A 12,071-nucleotide genomic window follows, 5' to 3' on the forward strand; every position below is an offset into this window, starting at 1 on the left:
AAAAAAAATTCCTTTCTAACACAGATGGTTTTGGTATAGCTATGGTAAATAGTAATTGAAATTTCCAATAATTGCACATCTTACCACACAGTACCTAAGCACCTGTCTTGGGTCCCTTGACTGCAGTCCCGCAGAATCTGGCTTCAAATCTTGCAAATTATAGGAAAGCTTAAACCTTTGTTCTTCCTTTCAGAAATGCTGCATCCAACCACAAAGGAGTGAGGGAGGAAACATCTTTAGCAGCAGCAAGCGCATCAAAGCCTTCTAACTCACAACAGGATGTTTGTGATAGTTGGGAGAACAGAGACTAATGTTCATGTTGGTTTTGCTTTCCCTGAAAACCCCACCACTAAATCATAACAATCCTCTCGTCTTGTCTGAGCCAAAATTTAATTAGCTTTTCCATGAGTGTATTCACTCTAGTACAGCAGACACAAACAGTTCACACCGATTTCGACCCAGAGCAACACTCAGCATTCAGCCTACATTCAAGGTTTAATCCTCACCCATCGTTCCCCTATTTATAAGTAAGATCAATTTCATTTTCATGAACTGTTAAAAGACCTGGGAATGCTGACCTGAAGTCAGTTAATATGAAGATATAAATCACAACAGAGACTTCACTGTTCCTATCTGGCCCAACTGCCTTCCATGTAATAGGACCGTTTTACCCATTCTTGCACATTTATTTCATTGTTACGTTCAGGTTTTTCATCGTCTTTACTAGGGAATTGCTTCAGTATAGACTCACTTGATTAGCTGTTTGAATCAAGTAAAAACATCAAGATCAGTTTCTAAAGTTTGGTACTCATGACAGCTAAATTGAGATAAAAAGTAGAAGAAATTATGTGTATTAAGACATAAAGGTGTGTCATAAAAAGAAGTAAGAAGCAACAAGTCTACACAACCAATTTATAGCCTGATGTTTCTCTCAAAATCCTATCAGAATACTGGTCCTACTGAAATCATCATCTTCCAACTAATGTAAGGCAGTTTGGGAATGAAGATGATTGACATCTGAAACATTTTAGCAGACTTGTGATTTGGAAAATGTGCATACATAACAAATCATACAAAATTTCCTTATGGAGGTGGATCTTATTGGCAATTTCTCAAACTAACTGTAATCAGTCAGTAACAAAAAAACATAACGAGCAACAGTTTTTATTTGTACCAAGACTATCTGATCACACATTAAGGGTATTATCAATTTTGCAAATTAGTTTATATTTGCGCATCAGGTATTTGTTTTTAAGAGCTAGATCATCTTGACTGTAAATTATGATTTTACTCTGTTCATTCCTCCCCTAAGGAATTTCATGTTGCTTAGAGAGGCTGAATTACTGAATGCAATCAAAATGAAAGCTCCAATGCATACAAGTTGAATTTATTTTTAGCTTGTGTACCTGCCTCTGCTTGAGCAACTTGTAAAAACTGCTTTAATTTATCCTTTTAATCCACTATGTCTGTGGGAAAACTGGGTACTAGGTATCACTTCAGTTTGCTCAAACTGTAACTGGGAAAATAAAGGAACAAGAGTATCTAACTTATTAAAGCTGAAAATGACAAAAAAAATCCATCGCACTTTAATGAAAGCTAGGACATGCTCATCATTTATTGTCAGATATGGCATAAGCTGGTAGTTAAATGAATTAAATGTCAATGTGATGTTTTTTCCATCACTTGGAAAGCTCATGTTGCAATACAGTGCCTCGCTCATGGCCACACGCATGGACATAATGGACACAAAACTCCAGTTCTAACAGCATACGTCATGATGACTCTCAAGAATAAAAACTACTGATTGGTCCATCAGCTATGTCAGATGAATTTTCAGGGCTGTCACTTGGGAGCCATCACTTGTCACAGCAGTATTTCTCTTTTTTTCAGTAAGCTTCGGCTCATCTTCTCTCTTACACCACAGTTTCAGAAAATGCTACGTGGTTGATCCTAAAATATTTAGCCTAAGAGTTTTTCCTTCATTGATATTCGGAGCAGAAATGGAAAAGAAATAAGAATCTGACCATCAGTCCACTTTGCAGTAACACTACATGACCAGTACATTGGAACCTAAGGTGTAACAATTAAAGCTTTTTTTCTCTGCAAATGAAATAATAAGATACATATCTACATTTCAAGTATGTTCATGACTCCTTACAAAGGAAAACTACAGTGTAATTAATTTTTACTTTTTCCTTTCTCACAAATTAATTCAAAATTTATAAAAATACAAACCAGCATGTGAATAAATGAAAAATAATATCTACAGAGTCTAAGGCCCTACAGTGCTCTGGAATTATGCACTCCAGTACAAGAACTGCCACTAATAGCGAATTTTAGATCATGGAAAAATATTTTTGTACTTATCACTAGCGAATGCTCGAAAATCTACATGTATTTTAGTTAGCAGAAAATGAGACAAGCATTGATTCTGCAAGGACAAGTCAACAGATAATTTCACAGCACTCAGAAAAAGAACATTAAAAGGCTTACCAGGGCCTCTGATTTGATTGTTGGCCTGACCGTAAAGTTTGGGTCAGGATGCAGCATGACTGGTTTAGAGACTATTGGTACCCCTGGATGTCGCTGGGTAGGTGGACTTGGAGCAAGTTGCTATGGGGTTAATTTAAGAAAAGTACAATTCAAATGTAAAGCATGCAAATCCATCATTTCACCAAGATATCTCAATTCAAATAGTTTGTGGTGATCAATTTAATGACACTAATACAACAAAAAGCTTACGCAGTTACTTTAACTAAGACTTAGAAAGTCAACACGGCAAAACATCTCATTTCTTTTGGATCCAAACAGTAGTTTTCCCCCTAAACTTTGACTTCACTCACCAGCAAGATTATGGAGAAATCTGGAGAAGTGGGCCTGTGTGAGCCTCATGAGGTTCAACAAGGCCAAGTGTAAGGTCCTGCACCTGGGTCGAGGTAATCCCTGTTTTCAGTACACGATGGGGGATGACATGCTTGAGAGCAGCCCTGCAGAGAGGGTCTTGGGGGTGGATGAGAAGCTCGACGTGAGCCGTCAATGTGCGCATGCAGCCCAGAAGGCCCACTGTATCCTGGGCTGCATCAAAAGAAATGTGGCCAGCAGGTCAAGGGAAGTGATTCTGCCCCTCTATTCCTCTCTTATGAGACCTCATCTGGAATACTGTGTCCAGTTCTGGAATCCTCAACATAAGAAGGATACGGAGCTGCTGGAACGGGTCCGGCAGGAGGGCTACAAAGGCCTGGAGCACTTTCCCTACGAGGACAGGCTGAGAGAGTTGGGCTTGTTCAGCCTGGAGAAAGAAGGCTCAGAGGACATCTTATAGTGACCTTCCAGTATCCGAAGGGGGCCTACAGGAAAGGTGGAGAGGGGCTACTCATAAAGGCTTGTGGGAATAGGAGGCCAGTTACAAGTGGGGTTCCCGAGGGCTCGGTACTGGGTCCAGCCCTGTTCAATGTCTTTATTAATCATCTGGATGAAGGCATTGAGTGCACCCTTAGCAAGTTTGTGGATGACACTAAGCCAGATGGAAGCATGGATCTGCGGGAGGGTAGGGAGGCTCTGCAAAGGGATCTGAACAGGCTGGACCACTGGGCTGAGACCAATGGCATGAGGTTTAACAAGGTGAAATGCCGGGTCCTGCACTTGGGGCACAACAACCCTATGCAGTGCTACAGACTAGGAGAAGTCTGGCTAGAAAGCTGCCTGGAGGAGAAGGACCTGGGGGTAATGGTTGACAGCTGACTGACCATGAGCCGACACTGTGCCCACGTGGCCAAGAAGGCCAATGGCATCTCGGCTTGTATCAGAAACGGTGTGACCAGCAGGTCCAGGGAGGTTATTCTCCCTCTGTACTCGGCACTGGTGAGACCGCACCTTGAATACTGTGTTCAGTTCTGGGCCCCTCACCACAAGAAGGATGTTGAGGCTCTGGAGCGTGTCCAGAGAAGAGCAATGAGGCTGGGGAAGGGGCTGGAGAACAAGTCTTACAAGGAGTGGCTGAGAGAGCTGGGGTTGTTTAGCCTGGAGAAGAGAAGGCTGAGGGGAGACCTTATTCCCTCTACAACTACCTGAAAGGACGTTGTGGAGAGGAGGGAGCTGGGCTCTTCTCCCAAGTGACAGGGGACAGGACAAGAGGGAATGGCCTCAAGCTCTGCTAGGGGAGGTTCAGGCTGGACATCAGGAAAGAATTTTTCAAGGAAAGGGTCACTGGGCACTGGAACAGGCTGCCCAGGGAGGTAGTTGAGTCACCTTCCCTGGAGCTGTTTAAAGGACAGGTGGAGAAGGTGCTGAGGGGCATGGTTTAGGGATTGATAGGAATGGTTGGACTCAATGATACAGTAGGTCCTTTCTAACCTGGTGATTCTATGATAGGACCAGGGAGAACAGATATAAACTTGAAAGGGGCAGATTTAGACTAGACATTAGGAAGAATTTCTTCACTATGAGAAGGGTGAGACACTGGAACAGGTTGCCCAGGGAGGTTGTGGATGCCCCATCCCTGGAAGTGTTCAAAGCCAGTTGGATGAGGCCTTGGGCAGCCTGGTTTAGTGGGATGTCCCTGGCAGAGGAGTTGTAACTAGATGATCTTTAAGGTCCCTTCCAACCCTAACTATTCTATGATTCTAAAAAATCTCATCCTTGCTTTTGGTATTTATCCCATAAAGGCAATTAACTGAATGAGAAACTACAGGGCAAAAAAACGGTAAAGTTGAGTGTAAGATCACAGTGAACCCAAAATGGGATTTAAACTAACCTATGGCTAAATAGGTCTAAGAAGATTAAAATCAAAAGGACTACAGTGATCAACTTTCCATAAAGAATTTCAAGTTAAATTATCTTGATTTAAGAGCAAGGATTAGTTATGCTCATTACCTACCCTTGACTCCACAAAGTACAGACACCCAGAGGCATCTGAAACCTAATGATCCACTACGTACTAACCCAATGGTACGCTTCTTACTTAGTCAAAACTCCCACTGACGTCAAGCATAGTTTTATTAAAGAAAAGAGTTTAAAACCAAGCCCCATGGGTTCAGTTCCTGACTTAACCCCAGCAAGTTTCAGCACACTCTGGTCAATGTTTCTCATAGGAAATGTGATATACTGCAGATACCATTCATCTAGTACAAGTTGTATCCTCTGAAAGTATTTGAATTGATTCCAGCAAATTCGTTAGGCCACTTTTTTTTGTTGTTTTGTTTGGTTTTTTTTTTTTAAATAGGGGAACTTTTAGGGTGGGGGTTGTTTGTCTTCTTTTTTTCTTTTTTAAACAATTTAAGATAAAGTTTTGGAATCAGATCTTTGAAAGTCCCTGTGAATATCCCCCAACTAATACTGTTCCACATCACAAAATATACTGTACTGTTAAGTTTTCTGGTCTTAAAAGAATTAGCAGGTTCAGAGATATCAACTTGTTAAAGTTGCACTTGAACTAGATGATTTTGCCCGAAATTGCACAATTTAGAAAGGGGAAATCTGACATCTGGCCATCCTGAATCAAAATCAGTGTAAAAAGTTATCAAACAAATATTGGTTCTTCTGAGAAGGAAGCTTGCTTCTTAGCTCCCGTTGTGTTTAAAATACGGTTTGGTCACAGCTCCTTTTTTCTATTTTGACAGAAGAAAAAGTATATGCTCCATGACATACAGACCACACAAACACAGACTGTATGTTGCTGAAGTGTTGAAATATGATGGTCCTCAGACCATTAGGGGTGAGTTAGATTAGTTACTAGGTGTCCTGTAACACAGCAATGGATCCATGCACACAGATACAGCTGCTGAATTTTAAATGAATTAGCCATGCAGAGTCAAACCCCTGATATTTCCTTGACATTAGTATCTCATGGGAAATTCATAAAACTACGGTCATTAAGAGTATGTAACATACCAGCGGATTGCTTGACACAGAAGATACTTTGCCGACGTGGGAGGTGTTTCTTACAACCTAAACAGCAACAGACTTAGTATTGAGTTCATATAAAGTATAGAGCTAATAATAATTCTGAGAAACAGATCAGTTTCTACCAGATATTTTGGTAGTTAGTTGTCAAGAATGTATTTAACAGGATTTCATTCCTTTTGCCAGGTATTTGTTTGAGCTGAATTTGAAATTAAATGACCTGGGGAAAAAAAAACCTGGAGAAGATATACCAGTTTGATTAATATTAGCGAAATAAACTTATGGTGCAAATCCAGTTGTCTTATTTTTCAGCTCTAGCAGGCATTAAAAAAAAAAACCAAAATCTTTAATCACTGAAGTCAAATAAACGCACTGCTTGCGCGTTTCTGTGGTGTTAAAAAAGTGTTTTAAGAAGCAGCAAGGATAAATTGTCCAGCTTCTAATTTTTCTTCCATTTCCAAAACCACATCAGGAACACAGAGTTACCTACTGATAAACAAAGCAGCTTTGGCTCAGTATTAATGCTTTACTAAGAGCTTAGTTCTTTCCTTCTATACACTAACTGTATTCGGGGAAATCTAACTTATTTTTGAAGGTTGGGTTATTTTTCTGTTCTTGTTGCCTGATGTATTTTCCTTTTTTTCATTAACCTCTTATCTCTAACATACTTAGCAGTGAGAAACTGCCAGAAATATATATTGGAATATATGAGTTTGGGGTCAGATCCACCATGGCAGCTCCTATATTACTTCTTTTATCTGAAAATTTTCTATTAGTGTAAGGAGAAATTATTTCTCCTCTGAACACTAGTATTTTCTACACTTGTGTCATTTCACATAAGTTTTATCTTGCAAATAATCTGCGAAACCTGTTATCTATAAGGACATCTGACATCTCCATTTCAGTGGATCTAGCATATTCTTGTCATTTCAAACACCTAAACCACATAGATTGAGCACTATCAGAAGCCTGCTTAAGTTTATATGAAGAAATTAATAGTTCACATTAGGACAATTATTAACATAGAAATAATTTGCCAGTTTCCCCTGAGAAGTGATTAATTTGTATATCTTTCCCCACCCCAACAAGAATCATGCAAACACAAAGCCCGGTATTTCCAAGTAAACATGCAAAACAAAATTAAACCCAGCAATGCAGTCAGTCAAACCATGCAGATGCAGAAAACTACATAGGAAAGAAGTGACTGTATGGGAACAACTTCTGCTGTTTGAAACAAATAAGAATCATTTGCTACAAAAATGAACACACGCATTCCACTACAGCGCTTAGCAAAAGAAATTATGACGAAAAAGCTGCCATTTCTCTCCTAAAGCAAGATCCAGCATGGTATTTCTTATATTTGATCTACTTTTGGAGTGAGAATGTAATAAGGAGAAAGTCAGAGTGTTTTCTCAGAGAAATCTCTAACTCCCGTGTGTGCAAAAAAATGTCAAACCTGATTACCAGCTCCTATTCCTTTAAAACTATTTTACTGGTAATTCGGAGTTTTGATGTTTGAGCTCTAATTTTAAGATAATTTTCATTGTCCTGTCTTCTCACCTAACAAAGCAATTTGATGAAATATTTAAAATAATGTTACAAGTCATTTTCACTACATAGATATTTTTCTCAAATTTAACTATGAGTTAAATCTGCCGCCTGCCTTTGAAACAAAAATTGAAATCTTTATAAAGGCAATTTGGACTTGAGTGTTTAACTAATACATTCTGCCCAAGGGTTACAATGTGCAATAGAAGGGGTGAGCAAAACCCTCATGACTTAAATTCTGAAATAATTGAAATAAAACTACTTCTGGATTGCATTCACTACTATGAAACAATGAAATAACCTCATCCCTTCTTTTACTATTGCATATAGCAGATAGGTAGATCCAATAGATAAACTCAAGTGACGGAGAAGGGGAGGGAGGCCAGGCAGGGGAATGGTAAAGATGCATGCATCCAAACAGATCATGAGGTCACCTGGGAAGCTGGTGTTACTGCCAGGGCCGGACCTCTTGTAGGTGGAACAGTTGATGTAGGAAGAGGATGGACTGATGATGCTGGAGTAACAGTGGGGGGGGGTGGTGGCGGTGGTGCCACACGTTTAGGCTTGTCAACTTCATCTAAGTTTATATCATCAAGATCTGTGGTATGAAGCTGCAGACCACCAGCGAAACGCCGCATTGATGTGACAGAAGGAGAAGCGGAAGGACGTCCACTTGCCAACTATGTGCAATACAACAGAAATTTTAACAACTTATCTGCCTGCAACAGCTCCGAAGAAATTAATGGCAAATTCTATAACATTACTCAGCCTAACTGCTCCTGCACAGAATATAAGGTCCGACACAAAAAAACCCCAAACCAAAACAAAAGAGACTAACCCTACAGCTTGGGAACCAAGAGTGGGAGGGGAGAGACAGAGACATGGTTACAGAGCATGATCTAATCCGTCACAATGAGGCTCAACTAGACCACTCAGTACAAGTGGATGCACCTTCAAATATAGATGCTTCCCTTCCCTCCATCAGAAAATATCAGTGTGCAGCAGACCACAACACTTTGTCTGTGGAACAGTTTTCAGCTAGTACCGCCATCACTGTGCATAAGCACCCATCTTACTTGCCAGACATGGCTCCCTCTTCCCAAAGATCACATCAATGCTTAAAGGAACACATTTTTTGTCAGTTAAAGTGAAAGCAAAAACTATGGAGATCCTCAACAGCCTTTCAGAAACTGATCTGCTTAATTGCTTTGAACGCTAGCAGCATCACAGCAGCTGTCTGTCAACTCAGATGGGAACTACTTTGAAGGTTATTGTAGTTAATTTTCTTAATTTGTTAAAGCTAGTTACAGGCACAGTCTTGTTTTTTGGGTTTGGACCTCATATGCATAAACTTTTTCTCTGGAAGTCTTCTAAAAAGCACTTGTGATTCCAGTTTAGAAAGAAAATTGGAGTGCTGTGGCAGCAGCCTTGGCTGTTGGGGGAAGGGGCATGACACAAACCTTGCCCCACAAACGCAACTGCCTGGAGTCTTCAGAATCACAGGACAAATAACAAAATAACACAACTCTTGCCTCTTCAGCTCTTATTAAGAGAAAGCACAAATTGCTTCTTGCAAATATGATTGCAGAAAGGCAAAGTAATTGAAGATGGGGCCTGAAATTCCACGCCATTAAATAAGGGGAAGGGAGTAAAATCTGATGTAAATACAAAAACACACTAATAGAAGAGAGGGAAACAAGCTTAAGCAGCTATCGAAACAAAACTTTAGGCTACTGTGAAATTGCATGATCCTCAGGAATTTCAAATTTCTGTTAATGAATATCAGATGCATTGTGGGTATTAAAAATACGTACTTCTTTGGCAAAGTTCAAGATACCTTGACTGCTCTTGTACCCTAGTAGCAGTTCAAGCCTTTGGTACTTGAATATTCTTCAGCTACATTTATCCCCCACAAGCACTCTGGTTTGTATTTTACATGAGTTTAACTGCTTGGGTAGTTTTGTAGAAGAATTGTAATGGAATAGTTATATAATATGTAAAAAAAGAATCAGTGGAACAAAAAGAACACAGATGGGTTGTCTTAAATCAAGGTAGAGCTCTGGAAATGACAATAATGAATTTAATCTGTAATGTTCTCTCTTATTTTACAAAGCAAAGGGGGACAAAGATCTGGCAGAAAACCAGGCAGCCAAATTTAGGCAGTGAAAGAAAACTCAGCATTATTATTCCACTGCACTGAGGGGCCACACAGATCTGAGCCTGAGGCCAGGAAGAACAGAACATCAGCTGCTCCACATTGACCTGAAGGGAATTCACCCGAGAGTGTTCCCCAAGGGTCTCCTTTGTGGTTGCAATTTCTTAGGGATCCCAGGGGAGTTCAGCAGATTGCAGTGTTCCTCTTGAAAGCAGCTGTGCTTGGAAGACAGCCAGAGTAGCAGGATGGTGGGAAAGTCTCACTCCACATCTAGAACCATCACTCTAAGGCACAATCACTATCTTAAACTCCCTTCATTTAAGGCAACTACTTAAAACACAAATGCAAGCTCTATTCTTTGGGAGTTTCTTATCTTTTTTGTCATTTTCTTAACCTGTCTCTCTATTCCATGCATTACAAGGAAGCATCCAAGAACTCATCAAAGAAGTTCTTATTTTCATAGGATACTAAAGAACATGGCTGGGCATCCTAGTCTCAGCTTTATTATTGGTAGCATGTCCCACATACACCGAACAGGTCACAAGCCAATAAAACTGTTAATTTTATGGTGTTGATATAACTAAAAAGGACAAAATAAAACTGGTGCAATTAAATAGAAAAGAATTCTCTGTCAAATATAGGAATAGCAAATGCTATAGATTGTAATTCATCAATTATTGACATATTTTCTCCATCTTAGAAAGAAAGCTGAGAGGGAAAGATCAAGACATTTTTCTCTGGTAAAAAGCTGTTGCTTTTAAGAGACAACTAGTGAGTTATTTTGATATCATGCAATATATGCAGGAGTCAGAATTTTACCTCAGGAGACTCATTCTCCACAGAGGAAATCTGTTCTAACCGTGTCTGACAAAGTCTTTCCACCCAGTGCTGCACCTTTTCAGATTCTTCCAGGTCTTCTCGTTCTGTCTCAGATACCTTAACCGTAACATCAGTGCATGAGAAATAGTTATAGGTACAGTCAGTACACGTATCTTTCAAGAGTATGACATGCCATTAAAATTAGTTTTAAACCTAGTAATGCTTTTGGAAACTATTTCCTATTCTGCTGTCCCTCATCACTACAGACAGATACTCACTATCTGCAGAGGTATTCTCATTTGGGTGAAAACTGACTGTAAAACCAAGTGAATGCAGGAACAGAGTTTTACAATGAAACAGCTATTTTTTTAAACTTAATTATAGTTGACATAATTAAACAAGTGTCCTGCTAAGATAATTCCACTGAAGACTCAGTTCATTTTCTTTCAATATAATTTTGCACTTGATAGGACAACACAACATACCTCTTGCACGAGACGATTTATTTTCAGCTGTTTTTCTTTCTCCAACATTTCTTCTTTCTCTTTGGCAAGTTTTTGCTCAAACTCCATTTCCTTTTTATTCTTCCTCAGTTCACATAGGCTGTCACTTTTTGACTTCTTTCGTTCTTTCCCTTTCTGGGCAGTTTTGGTGATTCATTTTTGGTTTTATTTTGTGTTTAGTTTTGTTGGTTTATTTTTAAGTTAAACAGATTTTTACATTAGCTAAAACACTGCAAACTTCAAGCTCAGTACATGACCACCTGTCTTGAAAATTTTAGTCTGTGTAAGCATGGGAATGGTCTTTCAAGAGAAAATCTGAAGTCCATTTCCCCAGTAATTTGCAGGAAATTCAACTTTACTTGGAGGCCTGTGCATATTAACATAAGTTGGACAAGATCAGACAGTTCAGCTTTTCTTTCTTCTCCTCTGCAGTTACAATATTAGGCCACACAGGCCCACTACAAAACTTTGAATATTCAAACAGTTGGGTTAGGTCTTGATTTCCCATCTCTCTGGTCTGGCATTTTAATATAAAACCAAGACCAACTGCTTTCAGGTGACAGATGCTCATGTACTAGTAGATGTGAAAATTCTATGCATAGAATATCTTCATGCACGTGTCCTAAAACCAGCATTGCATGCCTTAATATAACCGAAATAAGCAATTACAAAGGAAACGCTTAGATCAGAGCATGAACTTAATTGCTCCCAGGAAGAACACTGTATCATGAAGGCCAAGTAGCTCCTACAAGCACTGGACAGAATCTACTCACTCGTGAACTAATCCAGCAGAAAGCAATTCTAAAATTTTACATGTAGAGTGCAACCAAAGGGGAAAACATGTAGTCTTTTTTGAAACTTCCATTCCTGTTGTGTTCAAAATACACCCTGCTCCTTATTTCTACTCTAATGATGTTACATTTCTGCTACCCTCTCCCACATGTACTGGTGGAGCCTAGCTCACATTGGAAAGCCCATATTTGCCTTTTAATTATGAAAGTGTAAAAAGGAGGAGCAGCTGGCCACTTATCGTGAATAACTGCCAGTGCCCAGATAGGCCACACTTAGGCTTTGATTTTGCTATGCTCATTATCTGAGTTTTCATGGTGGTTTTGAGAATTCAGAGCATGAACATGCTTCACCTT

The 12,071-nt window shown here is 39.5% G+C and overlaps 1 protein-coding gene across 4 annotated transcripts in view; it reads right to left on the reverse strand.

Annotated features, from left to right (window-relative positions):
* USH1C (USH1 protein network component harmonin) overlaps nucleotides 1-12,071 on the reverse strand; it is a 52,880-nt gene that overhangs the window by 10,626 nt on the left and 30,183 nt on the right. Inside the window, exons 16-20 of one of the 4 annotated variants that reach the window (XM_054068366.1) lie at nucleotides 10,909-11,061; nucleotides 10,424-10,540; nucleotides 7,884-8,129; nucleotides 5,890-5,946; nucleotides 2,494-2,613 (exon numbers count right to left, since the gene is read on the reverse strand). The exons of the other annotated variants lie outside the window; for them this stretch is intronic. Of the exons in view, the coding sequence (XP_053924341.1) occupies nucleotides 2,494-2,613; nucleotides 5,890-5,946; nucleotides 7,884-8,129; nucleotides 10,424-10,540; nucleotides 10,909-11,061 (693 nt within the window). The remainder of the gene's footprint in view (nucleotides 1-2,493; nucleotides 2,614-5,889; nucleotides 5,947-7,883; nucleotides 8,130-10,423; nucleotides 10,541-10,908; nucleotides 11,062-12,071) is intronic. 4 annotated transcript variants of the gene reach the window in all.

This window comes from Cuculus canorus, chromosome 5 (assembly GCF_017976375.1).
Source record: "Cuculus canorus isolate bCucCan1 chromosome 5, bCucCan1.pri, whole genome shotgun sequence".
Classification (NCBI taxonomy): domain Eukaryota; kingdom Metazoa; phylum Chordata; class Aves; order Cuculiformes; family Cuculidae; genus Cuculus; species Cuculus canorus.